The following is an 18,753-nucleotide window of genomic DNA, read 5'->3' on the forward strand; positions in this document are numbered from 1 at the left end:
AATATCCCTAACTTTTTGTGAGTAGTGTATAAAGAGGAGGCCTGACAAACTAGATTCATATGTCTGTTTTCCTAAATAACCTGATGAACCTGGTGAATAAGTATCGTCTATACTCGCTAAAATATCACCGTCATTTCACACACATCTTGTAACACCCAGACTAGATTCCTGTTCCTGTGATAGATGGGGAACCTGTCCAGGGTCTAGCCTGCCCTCGCCCCACGTCAGCTGGGATTGGCTCGAGCCCTCACCCTGTGAACCCACAAGGACGAGCTGTATATCCGATGGATGGATAAATTCCTGTTGTTTTCTGCCTCCTGCATATTCTATAACCTGACACACTGAGCCGTGGTCTTGAACCCACTCTGCTGCTCTGCTCTTGCTGCTGGCGGATACACAACTGTGTGAAATAGTTTGGATTTTTCTGGACAAGTCATTTATATTTCATTATATGTATGTATTATTTGTGGGAGAAAAACAGCAAAGACGTAAGCACGTACAGGTAACAGGTTGATGACGGCCACACAGAACCACAGTGGATTGCACAGTCTGCTCCACTGGGCCCCTCACCACACACAGCACTATTGATCTCTCTCTCTCTCCTTCCCCTTTCCTCTCTTTCTCTCTCTATTAGTTGTCTTACTCTGAGCCACTGGTCCAATAGCCCACTGTGAGAAGTGGATGTTGAATAAAAGTCATATTCGTGCTCACAGTAGTTTGTTAAATGAGCAGAGGCGACAGCATACGTAACGCGACCTCTTATTAAAATTATGGTGCTTACCGACCCTGTCACTGGACCTTCATGGCCCAACAGCCAGCCTGGTCCAACGGGAATCTCCCTGTCTTCTGATCAGCCACCTTGCGCATGGTAGATAGATATTTTAAAGGGGACATATTAGAAATAGAAATAGAAATATCACTTTTTGAAGGGTCTTCAACACACATTTGGGTGTTTGTCTTGCCTTCCAGCACCCAAAATGTGAGAATTGACCCAAACATCTGTAATGTGCAGGCTCCCTGGGTTGACATCCATGTGGTTTTATGAGCTGTTCCCTCATTTGTCACCCAATGATGTCATTAGTTTTCGAATTTGCATAATACCACCCCTACATGTGAGTACCAGTACCGGTAGAGGACGCGGGGCTGGGTGAGCAGTGGCTCATTTGCATGTATAGAAACAGGCTCTGAGACCAGCCGTTCTGAACAGAGCTGTGTTGAGCAGATGAAAAGAGAGCCGTGATGTTTGGTCCTTGGGGTATTTTGACTGAAGCATGTCACAGACATGTCTTTAAGACACCTGGGAACTATTTTAAGTTGTGGATTGGGGGCATAATACGTCTACTTTAAACCACAGTTACAGCCAGGTTAACGTTTTCCTCCTGCTCCCAGTCTCAAAGTTAAGCAAAGCCAAATGGCTCCAGGTGCATATTTCAATCGTTTCATCCAACTCTCAGATAAGCTTATTGCTCAAAATGTCAAACTAAAGGGGAAAGAGGAAACAACACAATTTCTCACCTGAAAGTTGAATTCATAAGCAATTAAATACAGCCTTGCAACATCAAGTACACTCATGGGTTTTTGCTTCACAAGTGACGTAGTCACTCTGGAATAAAGTATAGCATTGTTAGACAATTTTACAGAGATACTGTTGTGTAGAGGACAGAAGTGATTCAACTCGGTGACTTGGCTGTTGTTCAGTAAAAGTTGCACGGCCTTGCTTTAAAGGTCTTATTTAAGTGCAGCGCTGTCATTCACAAACTATATGTACTTAGGTCAAATGCAGGAGAAACACAGCTGGGTGCAAGGAATACTAAACCTGAACCCCACAGCAATAGAGCACAGAAATATAAACTAATGAATCGATGAGGACAGATTTTCCTTTGGAGAATAACAAAAAGAGACTTCAACCCATTCTGTCGGTTGTCAAGAGATTTCACTTGACGGTCAAACTGTAATGATATGAGCGGTAATCTCCTGGGAGTCATTAGATCTTATAATTACACCAATCCAATAACATTAAAGGATTATGGGGCCATTTTACACAATCAACCGGTGATGATAATGTCACCTTACATCCTGTCAAACAGTTTTAACTGTGGTTTGGATCAGCAGCAAAGATGACATCAGATACATTCAATAATTGCTTGAATCCCCCCCCCCCAAAAAAAAAAACAAAAAAAAAAACACATACTGGAAGTAATTTTGCGTATTTTTCCCATTCTGTGTGATTTCCATCTATTTGACTGTTACTTGCAAAATGTCTAGATTTGTAAAAGGAAACCGAAACGTCAAAGGTGAGGGGCACTACAGACGTTTCTTCTAATGTGTTTTGTCAAGCAATCATCCCTGCAGTCTCACACTGATCTGTTTGCATCAAGGGTAAACTGTACGACTTCCTTCCCAGAGACAAAGCACACAGCATGCCTCATAATGGAGGCCTATAGAGTCTCCCAGCATGTACCTGTCCATCCATGTCTTATACACAGCTTGGTGGCTGCATGCCACCTACCAGGGAAAAGGCCAGATACAGTGCTCGCTGTTGTTCTTTTTTCTGCCTTCACTTTTCTCTTTCAAATGGGTCAGAGTTTGAGACACGGGAAGAAAGACAGAGCTGCAACAAAAAGAAAAACATGATAGAACAAAATTGTCAAGAAGAAGGAATCAGAAATCCTTCATCTGTTTGCCAAAAATCTTTGGGAAAAGACTCTAACAGGCAGAACGTGTAGCTCTGATAATTAACACAGATGTTCCTGTCCCTAGAGATGCCTGGATATAGTCCATTCTCTTAACACGTTTCTTATGGATTAGAATGGATAAAAAGGAACCTAAATATACAACTTATTTGAAGACATGCTCAGCCTCTCAACAAGGATGATTCTCAGTTTTTGGTGTATAGAAGTATCTTGGTTACTTTAGATGGTTTCAGTTATTTATCTTATGCATTAGTTCAAACTCTACAAGTAGGGCCTTATGGAGGTATGAGAAACACTGGGAGCTAAGGGTTATTCTAGTGTATATTATGTATTCCACGGTGTCGAATATTTCTGTCCTATTTTAAATTATCCGTCAGAAATATGAGGTTATAAAGGGTTTCCAAAAAGTAAAAATGTCCATAATAGGGCAATTAGACTCTCTTTGGGAGCTCACAAATATGCACATATTTTGTCAGTTAATGGACCCATGGGATGGGACTGACAGGGTTGAGAGTAGATAGAGAGCCAGCATGGTGATCCTGTGGAATAATAAGATGTTTTACCAACTAGTACACTCGCTGGTAAAAATCTTTAACTGGGATTTTTTTCTTTTAACTGCAGCAAACGATGTCAGGGATAAATGAATGGAAAATAAAATATGGCAGAAGCCAAAATTGAGAGCCCACTGTTTGTTTTACAGGATGTAAATCAACCATCATGTTGAATTAAGCTTTGGTTAACTCATAAAGAAGATCTTAGCCTTCACATACTTTCTTGTTCTTTGATGGATTAAATGCTGGTTATACCCTGATCTATTTTCCTCACTGTAAAATTTCTCCATTCACAGTCCTGGCATCGTTATATCACCATTTATCTTTCTGCCTGCCTTGCTTTAGCCATTGAGTCAATTACTCTTTAAATATGATTTTATTTCAATTCTGTCCATTAGTCTACGGATAAAGCAAACCCCTCGTCTACAGTACATGCTCTTCTGCACTGCTTCTGATTCTGACAGCGAGTCAGTGATCACTGAGGAGATATCTCACATTCATTCTCACATCGACAGTGAACTTTTAGCGAACTTAGATCACAGTCCCGGTGTGGAGTTCAAGACAGCTCAAGTCCAACCAGCATGAACGCACAGCACCCGGTCGCCACGTTCTCCTCTCTGTATTTTTCTCTGGCTTCTGCAGCTTATGTTCTGCTGATTGTTTGTTCAACACACAGGCTGCCAACATCCATCCAACACAGCACTCTAAAATCCATAGCACTGGCCTGCGGCCCACAAGTACTGTACAATATCACTTGGGGGCAGTGTTGTGCACATCCACACTAAATTAGCGCACTCTGATCGTGCCCTGAGCGTATCCAGTTGCAACAAATAATGAAACGGGTAAATGTACACCAGAAGGTGGCGACAATGCACCACAAAGCTGTTTGCTAACCATCAAAAAATACTGGAAGAAAAACAACTTTTACAGCAGCACCCACAGATTTACAGCAGCCAGCATACAAACTGAAATCATAGCTCGTCTTTTAGCGGGCGGCTGTAATGAAGCCATTGGTGAAGCCTAAAGCCGCCTGTTATTTATTTTATGTTTTTCAACTGGTGCATAATTTGGTTTAAGCAGGCGCTATAATAGAACCATTGCATCCAGAGTTTACTGCTACTGTGCTTCCCTTTTCTCCTCTTGCAAAGCTAAATTACATCTGTAAACCCATCTGTATCGAATTGTCCTTTATGTTCAAGTAGTAAAATTTGCATTCATTTTTTCCCCCTGGCTTTTCAAATTAATCTCTCTGTGTGACAGTCATTAATTTAGTCTTGGTTATGGCAGTGGTTGTGGGCAGGAGATGGATGGATCGGAGGAATTACTCCGTTTTTTGTTTTGTTTTTTTGTTGAATTTTATTTTCAACTCTGAACTATGAACGTGTTCATTTTTATCTTGTGAAAACTAAACATGGTCCAGCTGATCTGGTCCATCTCTGGAGAAGTGCACAAGTCAGCCTTTGGAAGCAGGTTAATGTTGTGTAGCTTTATTTTCTGCCCTGGTTTTATCGGAAATCCAAGGAAGCTAATTTCAGCACTCAAAGTCTGTGTTATTCTCCTAGATGTTCTTACAGAGGCCCTTTATCCACCAAGGTTTGTGGATATAAGCAGGTTATTTAAACACAGGTAAACCCGCTAATATAGACTGATTGACCACTTTTCCATCAACAGTTTAGTTTGTCTTTCTGTTCGGACTGAGCACACACATAATTGCAAGGGGCGTAACACAGACACTGGGGAGGATGGGGCTCCTGTAAGACACTTCGGTCCGTGATGGTGCATTTTAACAACTTATTTTGAAGCTGTACTCACTCTCTCATCTTTGAGCCCAGTGCAGCCGCAGTGTCACAGTTTTACAGCACAATGCTGAGCAGGTGCCATAAATGACATAGAAAATGGGTGTAAATCAGTGCATTCAGATGCCAGTGGAGTCATGTGACCCTGGTGTGTGAACATGTCCATTCCTTTACCAATGCTTTGTTCTGACTCTGAATTCAGTCAGCACCTTTACTTTCACTTCATTTTCAAAACTAGGCATAGAGGCACAGCACACAAGGTCAACACAACAGGTCAGCAGTTTATTATCTACAACAGAATTATCAGATTATGATTGATTCTGTGGCTTTGTTGCCTTCTAATATGCTTTCAGCAAGGAATTAAAATACTGTGAATCACAGCTAAAATGACAATGGCACTCTGTCAAGAGCTCCAGTCATTCAGCCAGTAACTATGGCAGTTTCTCACCTCAGGAAATTTTGTTATTCACATCCATTTGATTTGTCCATCAAGTGTCTATGAAAAACTACATAGTGTAGCTGTGGTTTATTGTGAGAAACAGAAAAGATCTATTAGTTACAATGCTTGTATTATATTCAGAGCAAATCTGAAAACTCTCTAATTGTACATGGTCATTGACTGTGCACTAAATGAAGACCCACAATGCACAGCTCAGAAGCAGAGAACAGAGGCAGGGTCTTTCGCACAAGCAGGGGCGGCACACGGGTGATCAACCAGGTCAGGCAATGAAAATCAGACAAACTAGACAAAAACAAAAGTGGTCATAAACCCACTCATGCTGAACACGGAGAGGACACTTGACATGAAGAACAAAGATAAACTGGCACAGGAGACGGGGGAACATGCAGAGTAAATACACTGGGAGGGGAAGACAATGAGAAACAGGTGCAGCGCATTAGACACAGGGTTGGCAATGACAGGACCAGGAAACACAGGATGGCAGGAAGTGGCATACACACACTAAAATAAAACAGGAAGTGAAAAACAGTATGACAAGAAAGAACATATAATATCAATCAGCACAGTTATAGTGTCATCACACGGTCTTGCAAGTGATTGTGATAATTTTGTCAAGACAGTAGCATTTAGGGAGCTTATTGTAAAACTGACTTAGAGGTGTTTCCCTATCCTGAGTTGATGGAAGTGTTTGTGTGTGTGTGTGTGTGTGTGTGTGTGTGTGTGTGCTCTTGTTTTCATGACAAATCAGGACATTTTTATGATAACACACCTTCACTATCAGGACACAAGGAAAAATGAGGACATTTTTGACGTCCTCATTTTTCTGAGCTCTCTACAGTGTTCTAGACCTCCCCAACATGCTCCCAGACCAAAAATCTCCAATGTCCTTAAAAATCACAATTTTAGGAAATAAAGTGTGTAAGTGTGTTTAACATTTTTGCTCATCTTCGATTACGCCAACTAGTGGCCAGTTTTGGAACTTAACACACTTTTAACACACTTTCAGTGACGTCACTCTGCAGGTCCTCATATGTCACTTTGTTCAGACACACTAACACATTTGAAGCATTACTGCAATATACATATTCCATACAATTAGAGTCAAATAATAATAATAATAATAATATTAATAATAATAATTCCCATCAACATCTGGGTCTTAGGTGCAATAAGTAATCTCACCAACAGTAGCCTAAGGCAGGTTAAGTGGGTACAATATATTGTGCAAGAACAACACTATTTACAGTACTGGCAATAATCATACATTGCAATATTTATTAGAATTATTACATTTTTAATAATTATAATCAATACTCTTCAACTCTGTAGTAAACAAGTATTACGCACAGTAAGCAGTAGGGTTGCAAAGGGGTGGAAAATGTCCGGTAGATTTCTGGAAACTTTGCATGGGAAGTTAAACTGGGGAATTTTGGAAATATTCCAAGTTGGAAACTTGCCATGGGAATATATGGGAATTAATGGGAAATTTGGGGTAATTCATACAAACTGTCATGCAAGCATAAACACAAACATTTTCTTTTGTCATCACCAGACATGCATGCAATTGCTCACAGCCTTTCCTTCTGCATTGGCTGGGGTAAAATGTATCTACATTGTTCTGTAGAATAAGATGAGAGAAAAGTTTGTAAAAAATGCTAATGCAATGCTATGCACAGATATATAAATAGTTAGCTAAACAATTGGAATGGTCTTTAAAAATATGCTGGATAAATGAATAGAAAGGCTAGATGAATAGGTGAATACTCCTCAAACAGCATGCTAAATCAAACATAACCTACATTCTTGTGTGGAAAAAAGGCCAGCTGAAGGCAGAAGAAACACATCACAGTTGAGCTAGCTAGCACCATGATAGCTAGGCTCTTAAATTGTCAATGCAATGATGTTAGCTATCTTACATTAGCATATCTGATTTACTTTTATTTGCTTGTTAAACTTGCATGCAGTAATGTGGCTTCAATAGTCCTGCTGTAGTGTGCAGGATTCTAGAAATTAGCTGTGCATGTGATTGAGGAATGCACAGAGCAGGGTAGTAATTCAACTGAATTTGTATTAAATTTCGTTGTTTTAACCAAGATATAAGCAAGATATTTTTTTAACTACACTTAAATTCCCTGTTAAAGGCTAACCAGCAATTTTGCAAATTTCCCATTATTCCTGTTAATTCCTATAAATTCCCATATATTCCCCTTGATTCCCATGGACAGTTTCCAACTTTGAAAATTCAAGGAATTTTGTAAACCTAATAAGCAGCACCATAAATTCTCACAGTGAACAACAATATTCTATACTCTCATTCAGTAGTTAGTGCTCAGCTCTGTACAGTAAACATCTCAGTGTCCTGTACAGTAATCAGTCTTAAGCAGAATAAGCACCACTCAAATTCTCACAGTGCAATTGAGAACAATAACAACAACATTCTATATTCTTAATAAGAGTTTAGGATATTGTTGTTATTGTTCTCAATTTCACAGTGAGAATGTATAAGCTGAATACGCTGACCATGCTGAGTGCGAGGGAAGGTCTTCAGGATCTGTTGTGCAGGGCCACCAGCTCTTGTTTGAGGAATGTCTGGAAATATAAAAAGTTTCAAAATGAGTCTGTGGAAGTTAATCCTCATGATCAATGCTGAAATTCCAAAATTAAAAATGTGTTTTTCCTCTTGTTCCCACAACTGTATGTTTGAGCTTGTGTATGTACTTGTGTATGTATGTAAACAGTCTTCAAGGGTCAAAATCTACACATACATCATTATGCACGGTACTTCTGTTACTTGATTTTGAATGTGTTTACATGTACATGTATTTACATTACTTTGCAGTATTTTGTAATTGTATTTGACAGGGCTAATCAAGTTCAACCTGTGTGAGCACATGCTTTCTGCCTTAACCAGTGCGGTGGACTGTCCTTCATGGTAAACATATAGATTTTCTGGACTGCAATAACTATATAAAATGTATCTTACTTTTTAGAATGTAAATGTTTGAACGCCATAGGAGAAGGCTAAGGACATAAACAAGTGATACATGCTTATTTGTTCATGGTCATTTACTGGCAGGTGAGGTAAGTACTAGTGGTTCTGTTCAGTAAAGATATCTAAAGTGCTAATTTACCCTCAATATATTGTTCATGTACATGTTACGATGATTAATTAATTGAGTTAAAGCAGAAGTAAGTGGTCCGGTCGTTTTCGCTAATGCTGCGTTCCAGGCAGGCTTTTGAAATCGTAAATTACAGCTTCAAGCCACGACTTACGACTTTGTAGCGTTCCAGGCAACACACTCGTGTTTTTCCGACCTGTTTTACCGGTGAAAGTCACTATAACGGCCACTCGTAACTTCTGACCGGTGAACTCGTACCAGATCGAACTGGTACGACTTCACGGTCGGAAAAATACGAGTTGCCTTGAACGCACCATAACAGTCCTCGTCCCTACGTCGCCACATTCACGGCGTCCCTTGGCTGCACACACAGCCCTGCATGCCGTTCTCTCTCCTCATTGGATAAAAACTGTAGGATACGATAAATGTTTTCTCCTGGGCTCAGAGCAGAGCAGAGTGACGGACAGACCCGTGTTTCAGACCAAACACTCTATAGAAGTGATTGCTGTCGGAAGATATAACTATTTAAGTCTTATATTAACACAAATATATCACTTACTTCTGCTTTAATATTAGCTTGATGTTAGTGGAAATCTCTGTTGTTGTCCACATGGAACCAAAGTACTGACAGAGGATTTCATATTTTGCATCAAAGTAATGATGATTTCTGATTGTTCTGTATGTTGCAATTGAAAGCTGAGTGAACATGGCCACCAGTGAACAAGTAGGCTAAGTAACAGCCCACCACCACAGCAACCACAAATGGAGTGCATCATCCACTGCTCTGATGATAGAGATAAGCTGGTTTCATCTCAAAGTGTTGACACCTGGCCAGGAGTCTGAAGCTGAGTTGTCAATGTGAACTTCCACGGCAATTTGCATTGCTGTTGTGTTTACTGCCAAATATCCCACTTTTCATGCAGTGTGGAGAACTCTGCTCAGGGCAGCTCGGATACAAAGTCATGCTCGGGTTTTGGAACTGACAGAAGACATTCCTGAGGGACAGATTCCAGCAATCTATTAACACAGAAAGTGCTACAGTATCTTCTCTATAAATAAAGTTCATTGGTTGGAAAAGAAAAGCAAAGTGCTGATGGCTCTGCTCAAGAGAAAGAATATAACGCTAGGGGAACACTGGGAGCAGAGCGCCAAGATCGGTTTATGAGATTGGCAAATCACTGCATACTGTTTTTATTTACATTTTACACAGCGTCCCAACTGGACTAGAATTGGGGTTGTACATGAACAATATATTGAAGGTAAAGTTAGCACTTTAGATATCTTAACTGAACAGAAATACAGAACCACTAGTACTTAACCACGCCTGCCAGTAAATGACCATGAGCAAACAAGCATATACCAGTTGTTTACATCCATAGCCTTTTCCTATTGCATTCAAATGTTTACATTCTAAAAAGTAAGATACATTTTATATAGTTATTGCAGTCCAGAAAATATGTTTACCACTACACTGGTTGAGGCAGGAAGCATATGCTCACACAGATTGAACTTGATTACAGACATCCTGTGAGTAGTGTGGCCTTACAAAATCCCTTTGAGTGTGTCAAAGTGTATTGCTCTTCAGCCCTGTCAAATACATTTATAAAATACTCCAAAGTAATGTAAATATAGTATTTGTGTTTTATGTCTGTGATGCTCCCTGATGCCACAGGGATAAAAGAAAGTATCAAGATAATAAGATAATGACAAGATAATTCACCTTTTCAAAGTAGAGTATTTTATTCAATCTCATAACATGTCTGGAGGGGATCTTGAAGCATTGACAACTTTGAAATAACATACTGAGGTGGTCAAGCTTTACTCGTCACCCAAAATGTTCCAAGAGACAACAACATTCCAGCAGGCAAGCAATATAAAAGAGCAATTTGCATATTGCTATATGGTGGGTTAGTAACATTTTTAGTTAATTAGTATTCTACGGTACCTTAGGAACCTTTAGGTACAGCAAAAGTAGGTTGAACTGGGAGGTTCCTGCCGCTGCTGCTGTCATCCAGTTCAATATGGTCATCATCAGGGTCAGTCTCTCCTCCCTTTGTGTACCTATAAGTATTGATTGACATAGCCAACACTTCATTAATTATATTTTAAATTAAAATTTCCTTATACTTTTTACAATAGCCTTGTGTAAAGTGCAGATGTTTAACAACTATTAAAACACTATTAAAAACCGCACAGTACACAATGCCAGCTTCATTTAGTAATTAATTTAGTCATTAAAAGTGGGTAATTAAGTTACTTTATTCACTGAGCAACTGTTAAATCCTTTAGAACAACACATTATACTACCTTTTTTATAAAAATCATCTGAATTTTCATCTTGAGGTCCAGAAGTGCTGCTCTGGTTTTCATGACAAATTAGGACATTTTTAAAACAACGCACCTATATAACACACCACAATCGGGACACTGGGGAAAATGAGGACATTTTCACATGCCTAAGTGTTGGTTAAGAACAGTTTCCCGTGAAAACGGAACCAAATTAACTGTAACAGCAGTTAACATTGTTGTGACAACTCTCAACAACTTATAAACGTTGTTCTTACCTGAACTCAGGTGCGTGCTGCTGAGCTTCGACTGTAAACACGACGAGGAAAGTCCGTGACTGGTGAAGTTCCTGCATTGACCACTTCCTGTATAAGTTATCTCTTTCAAAATAAAAGCCCTCTTGAGTTCTATAAACAGATCAGTCTTATTTTGTTTCCGTTTGATCATACTGCGGCTGGCAAACAGCTTTACACAATGATTGCGTTTGAGATCAGCGTTGGTTGGTTGGTTGGTTGGTTAGTCAGTCAGTATTGCAGCATCTGATCAGATGTTAAAGCAGATAACAGCGGCACGGCCGTTTCGGCTAATGCTGTGTTCAAGGCAGGCTTTTGAAACCGTAAGTTACAGCTTCAAGTCACAACTACGACTTGGTAGCGTTCCAGGTAACCCGTAGCTCGTGTTTTTACCGTCCTGTTGTCTGTGAAAGTTCCCTATAACGGCCACTCGTAACTTCCGACCCGTGAACTCGTACCAGATCGAACTGGTATGACTTCACAGGAAGGAAAAACACAAAGTACGAGTTTCCTTGAACGCACCATGAGTTAGCAGCCCCCGCCCTTGTCAGGCATCAATTGGTCCTCGTGCTACGTCACCACATTCACGCGCATCCCTTGGCTGCACACACAGCCCTTCATGCCGTTCTCTCCCCTCATTGGATAACACTTGTATCCCACAAGGAAAATTTTCTCCTCGGGTTACAGCAGAGCAGAGTGACGGAGAGACTCGTGTTTAGGCTGAAATACTTCATGTAAGTGATTGCTGACGGAAAATAGGACTATTTAGGACTTATATTAACAAAAACATTCCACTGATATCTGCTTTAATTGCCAAAGCAAAGCCTATCTGAAACGGATACGACCGCAGCGGAGCTCTCGGTGAACGGCACATCCGGGACCTTCAGCGCTCAGGAGACATTTAATCCTTCGACACATCCACCATGCGGTAAGGTTAGCTAATTAGCTAGCTAATTGGCTAAACGGAACTCAAACACGCAGTTGACTCAAACGAACTGGAAGGGATGCATTATAAATGGTAATTAATTACTTTTGCTTAATCTTCAACAACAGATTGTAGAAGTTGTTGCTAAATATAACTGTTCATAACAATGCAAACCTGAGTTAAAGGGACGATTCTCCAAACAAACATTTTCATCTTCAACTGCAGAGACAGTCAAAGTCCTATTTAACACAATGATACTAGTTATTCAGTACAGGTAGAGTACAGTTTTATAATGATTTTATAGCAGGATTTATCTTTGAAGTTGCATTATTGGTGCTTTGGTAGGTTAATATTATTTGTTAAAGTTTTTTAATGTTTAATGACATTTGCACAGGGTTTGCACTGATCTATTAGCCTGATCAGCAAATGAGTTATGAATAATATCATTTTATAAGTCCTCTTTGATTCAAAATAAGTACTGGTCTTTTTTTTGTACTTGTCTCGTTGACTTTTTGTCATCTTCCCATGTAGATGTTTGCAGGTTGAGGAGTACATGGCCAAGTAAGGAGCATGACAAAAAGAAGAGCAAGACTTCGTCTGAAGCTGAGGCTACTCAGTTTATTTTATCTGAGGATGACAAGCCTTGTTTAAAGGTCCAGTGGATCAATGACTATAAAGGTATGTTAGATATCATTCCCGATGTTTACTGCGTGAACATTACTAGACATCATGGCGACATAATTGCACAACACAACAAATTGCTAATGAAATTTGTTGCCATCTATTTTAACAATAATTTTTTAAGTGATTTTATCGATTGCAGCCCTAACCATCAATTCCAGACATCACCAAACATCATTCAGATATTTTTCTCACTGTTAAAAAGTCTTACATTTGTTTGTTCTGCATATGTTTTGTCAATACCTGATCAGCTGCAGTTAGTAAACCTGATTTGGATTTTATTACTTGACACTAATCAGTGAACTTTTGTGTATTAGGACGTGGTGTCTTTGCCTGTGCACCAATTGAAAAGGGATCCTTTGTTGTCGAGTACCGTGGGGAGATGATCTCACAATATGAACGGGACAAGCGGCAGAAAAAGTACACAGAGAAGCAAAATGTTTTCCTGTTTGATTTTGAGTGGAACAATAGCTCATGGTGGTAAGTAAAGGCCTATAAAAGATTAATTGTTCTTTACAACATTATGGGTTTAGTGGAGAAAACTTAGATATATTTCCTTGTTCGATTTTAGCATTGATGCCTCCCATGAAGATGACTCAATGGGCCGGCTGGTTAATGATGGCCACAAGTCCTCAAACTGCAGAATGAAAAAGTTGATAGTCCAGGGTAAACCTCATCTTTGCTTGTTTGCTATGGAAGACATCCAAGCAGAGAGTGAAATAACCTATGACTATGGAGAATCTCAGTGGCCATGGCGAGCTCTGGTGAGTTAATCCTCTTCATAGATTATACAGTCAAAGATCTGATAAGTATTAGGAGATAAAAAGATACATATTAAATTAAAATGATTGAAGGTAATTTCTAGTTACAAGATCAGTTCACATCAGTGTGGGGTTTAGAGCTTTCTTTGACAACAACAGAAGAAGTTAGAAGTCAGGAACATGGACTCTACATGTGTTCAGTCGTCATGTCTTCATATTGTTTTAGGCTGTGAAAGACTTGAGTGTGTTTTAGTTGATGTCCTCATATTGTCTGACCCATCGACTATACAGTGTGTGTTACATGTCCTCATATTGTTGGGTAGCAGATGCTGTACAGTGTTAGCAGTTTCTATAGAGTTTGGTATAATGAGCCCAGATCCTCCTGTGAATTATGTTCAGTGAAACAAGTATGATCATTTGTTTATTGATTAGTCAGGATTTAAAGTACAGAATATCTCTGACACTGTATTGTTGTTTTTTGTTGCAGACACCAAGTGTTGAGATCCCGACTCACTCACTTCTTGGCCTGCAGGAAGTTGAGAGATCCACGTCATCCATCCAACAGGTAATTACACATTAATTTATTCTATTTGGAATTCATTATATGCCTCAGTTGGGCCCAGTGCATACATGAAATGCCCTTTCACTGTATTAAAACAATCAGTTTGTTTCAAATGTTCACAATATCATCAATATCAATATTGGATTTCTGGGGAAGTAGATCAGATCACATCAGTGTGGGGTTTAGAGCTTTCTTTGACAACAACAGAAGAAGTTAGAAGTCAGGAACATGGACTCTACATGTGTTAAGTCGTCATGTCCTCATATTGTTTTAGGCTGTGAAAGACTTGAGTGTGTTTTAGTTGACGTCCTCATATTGTCTGACCCATCGACTATACAGTGTGTGTTACATGTCTTCATATTGTTTTAGGCTGTGAAAGACTTGAGTGTGTTTTAGTTGATGTCCTCATATTGTCTGACCCATCGACTATACAGTGTGTGTTACATGTCCTCATATTGTCTGACCCATCGACTATACAGTGTGTGTTACATGTCCTCATATTGTCTGACCCATCGACTATACAGTGTGTGTTACATGTCCTCATATTGTTGGGTAGCAGATGCTGTACAGTGTTAGCAGTTTCTATAGAGTTTGGCATAATGAGCCCAGATGCTCCTGTGAATTATGTTCAGTGAAACAAGTATGATCATTTGTTTATTGATTAGTCAGGATTTAAAGTACAGAATATCTCTGACACTGTATTGTTGTTTTTTGTTGCAGACACCAAGTGTTGAGATCCCGACTCACTCACTTCTTGGCCTGCAGGAAGTTGAGAGATCCACGTCATCCATCCAACAGGTAATTACACATTAATTTATTCTATTTGGAATTAAGTATATGCCTCAGTTGGGCCCAGTGCATACATGAAATGCCCTTTCACTGTATTAAAAACAATCAGTTTGTGTCAAATGTTCACAATATCAATGTTAGCATTACTTGTTTGTGAATAGCATAGCAGGAAGAAATTGGCTATACCATTTGTTAGCTCTAACTTCCCCTTAAAGCATCAAATTGATCTTTATTCTCTCTAAATTGTATATATTTGTTATCATTTTGCTAATGTTTTTGTCCATTTAACATCTGCTGATCAGTTTACATGATTGGATTTCTGGGGAAGTAGATCAGATCACATCAGTGTGGGGTTTAGAGCTTTCTTTGACAACAACAGAAGAAGTTAGAAGTCAGGAACATGGACTCTACATGTGTTCAGTCGTCATGTCCTCATATTGTTTTAGGCTGTGAAAGACTTGAGTGTGTTTTAGTTGATGTCCTCATATTGTCTGACCCATCGACTATACAGTGTGTGTTACATGTCCTCATATTGTCTGACCCATCGACTATACAGTGTGTGTTACATGTCCTTGACCCATCGACTATACAGTGTGTGTTACATGTCCTCATATTGTTGGGTAGCAGATGCTGTACAGTGTTAGCAGTTTCTATAGAGTTTGGTATAATGAGCCCAGATCCTCCTGTGAATTATGTTCAGTGAAACAAGTATGATCATTTGTTTATTGATTAGTCAGGATTTAAAGTACAGAATATCTCTGACACTGTATTGTTGTTTTTTGTTGCAGACACCAAGTGTTGAGATCCCGACTCACTCACTTCTTGGCCTGCAGGAAGTTGAGAGATCCACGTCATCCATCCAACAGGTAATTACACATTAATTTATTCTATTTGGAATTAAGTATATGCCTCAGTTGGGCCCAGTGCATACATGAAATGCCCTTTCACTGTATTAAAACAATCAGTTTGTGTTAAATGTTCACAATATCAATGTTAGCATTACTTGTTTGTGAATAGCATAGCAGGAAGAAATTGGCTATACCATTTGTTAGCTCTAACTTCCCCTTAAAGCATCAAATTGATCTTTATTCTCTCTAAATTGTATATATTTGTTATCATTTTGCTAATGTTTTTGTCCATTTAACATCTGCTGATCAGTTTACATGATTGGATTTCTGGGGAAGTAGATCAGATCACATCAGTGTGGGGTTTAGAGCTTTCTTTGACAACAACAGAAGAAGTTAGAGGTCAGGAACATGGACTCTACATGTGTTCAGTCGTCATGTCCTCATATTGTTTTAGGCTGTGAAAGACTTGAGTGTGTTTTAGTTGATGTCCTCATATTGTCTGACCCATCGACTATACAGTGTGTGTTACATGTCCTCATATTGTCTGTCCCATCGACTATACAGTGTGTGTTACATGTCCTCATATTGTTGGGTAGCAGATGCTGTACAGTGTTAGCAGTTTCTATAGAGTTTGGCATAATGAGCCCAGATCCTCCTGTAAATTATGTTCAGTGAAACAAGTATGATCATTTGTTTATTGATTAGTCAGGATTTAAAGTACAGAATATCTCTGACACTGTATTGTTGTTTTTTGTTGCAGACACCAAGTGTTGAAATCCCGACTCACTCACTTCTTGGCCTGCAGGAAGTTGAGAGATATCCACGTCATCCATCCAACAGGTAATTACACATTAATTTATTCTATTTGGAATTAAGTATATGCCTCAGTTGGGCCCAGTGCATACATGAAATGCCCTTTCACTGTATTAAAACAATCAGTTTGTTTCAAATGTTCACAATATCATCAATATCAATATTGGATTTCTGGGGAAGTAGATCAGATCACATCAGTGTGGGGTTTAGAGCTTTCTTTGACAACAACAGAAGAAGTTAGAGGTCAGGAACATGGACTCTACATGTGTTAAGTCGTCATGTCCTCATATTGTTTTAGGCTGTGAAAGACTTGAGTGTGTTTTAGTTGACGTCCTCATATTGTCTGTCCCATCGACTATACAGTGTGTGTTACATGTCCTCATATTGTTTTAGGCTGTGAAAGACTTGAGTGTGTTTTAGTTGATGTCCTCATATTGTCTGACCCATCGACTATACAGTGTGTGTTACATGTCCTCATATTGTTGGGTAGCAGATGCTGTACAGTGTTAGCAGTTTCTATAGAGTTTGGTATAATGAGCCCAGATCCTCCTGTGAATTATGTTCAGTGAAACAAGTATGATCATTTGTTTATTGATTAGTCAGGATTTAAAGTACAGAATATCTCTGACACTGTATTGTTGTTTTTTGTTGCAGACACCAAGTGTTGAGATCCCGACTCACTCACTTCTTGGCCTGCAGGAAGTTGAGAGATCCACGTCATCCATCCAACAGGTAATTACACATTAATTTATTCTATTTGGAATTAAGTATAGTATATGCCTCAGTTGGGCCCAGTGCATACACGAAATGCCCTTTCACTGTATTAAAACAATCAGTTTGTGTCAAATGTTCACAATATCAATGTTAGCATTACTTGATTGTGAATAGCATAGCAGGAAGAAATTGGCTATACCATTTGTTAGCTCTAACTTCCCCTTAAAGCATCAAATTGATCTTTATTCTCTCTAAATTGTATATATATTTTTTTTATCATTTTGCTAATGTTTTTGTCCATTTAACATCCAGTTTACATGATTGGATTTCTGGGGAAGTAGATCAGTTCACATCAGTGTGGGGTTTAGAGCTTTCTTTGACAACAACAGAAGAAGTTAGAACCACTATTATTTTCATTTACAGTAAAATTAATTGCAACATAATTTCCAGTTACAGTTCTGTGTAATCTCAAACAATTAGTGAATCTCTGTCATTTCATTTAAGGTCTGCCAGACCACTGGAGGTGTCTCCTTCCACCAGACAGCTACTGCAAAGCAAGTAAGACAGCTGCCTTCTTCTCCTTCATTCAAAAATGTTATGTTCTTTGACTGGGGATATTTTCTATTTGAGGAAATATTGTAGAATCTTAACTAAGACTAAGGTTCTTTACATTTGATTCTTGATATGGTCAGTCAAGAGCAAGCTGTCATCTGCAAAATCTAAAGCGGCATCATGCTCGGTGTGAGGAACGTTACGATGAGGCCAAGAAAAAGATATTTGAGCGAGAGAGGCAGATGACTTTGAGTCTGTTCACCAGAATGAATAATTCTGTGAGTATGCAAATCAAAGCAAAAACCAAACATTTGGTCATATGCAAATGCATTATTTTCAAGGTATTTATTTTACAAGAACCTCCATGGGCCTAGCAGAATTTCTCCCATTCACTCGTTTCCAGTTCATGCACCATGTTTGAAAGACAAAGTTGCAACAGATTTTTTCTCTCAAAATATTTGTTATACTTTATGCAATAGGTGAGTCATAGTAACGCAAAACTTTATGCTATGCGTTGTTCTCCTTTTATATCATACACCATCAACATCAAATCGCACACTGAAATGTGTTGTGGTTTAGAGATTATTGTCCTAATAGTATGTCGTAGGTATGTGAGGCAAAATATTTTCAAAGTGTTATTTAAATCATTTCATCATTTCCACCTTAATATAACTGGGGTGAAAATGTCTATTCAGTGAATTGTATTTACAGTATTAATAATGGTTTTAAAGGTTGAACATCCCTTGGTCGATGATTGTGGATTTCATGATGGAAACTCTGCAAGCTTACGTAACCAGGTAATGAATATGACACAGTAGTGAAATAGAAAAACAACTGTATTAAGGAATCCAATTCAGTTCAATTTCATGTTTTTAATGACTCATCACTTTCAAGTCATGTTATGCACAAT

General features: G+C 39.0%; 1 protein-coding gene across 1 annotated transcript in view; it reads left to right on the forward strand.

Annotated features, from left to right (window-relative positions):
- The first annotated feature begins 12,121 nt into the window (after window positions 1-12,121).
- The window catches only part of LOC146984942 (cleavage and polyadenylation specificity factor subunit 3-like), a 32,329-nt gene continuing 25,697 nt past the window's right edge, over window positions 12,122-18,753 (forward strand). Inside the window, exons 1-8 of the mRNA XM_085783222.1 lie at window positions 12,122-12,126; window positions 12,655-12,684; window positions 13,376-13,568; window positions 14,053-14,130; window positions 14,848-14,925; window positions 15,705-15,782; window positions 16,525-16,604; window positions 17,232-17,309. Of these exons, the coding sequence (XP_085639348.1) occupies window positions 12,122-12,126; window positions 12,655-12,684; window positions 13,376-13,568; window positions 14,053-14,130; window positions 14,848-14,925; window positions 15,705-15,782; window positions 16,525-16,604; window positions 17,232-17,309 (620 nt within the window). The remainder of the gene's footprint in view (window positions 12,127-12,654; window positions 12,685-13,375; window positions 13,569-14,052; window positions 14,131-14,847; window positions 14,926-15,704; window positions 15,783-16,524; window positions 16,605-17,231; window positions 17,310-18,753) is intronic.

This window comes from Trachurus japonicus, chromosome 7 (assembly GCF_045865225.1).
Source record: "Trachurus japonicus isolate A0001 chromosome 7, Traja_1.0".
In the NCBI taxonomy this organism is placed as follows: Eukaryota; Metazoa; Chordata; class Actinopteri; order Carangiformes; family Carangidae; genus Trachurus; species Trachurus japonicus.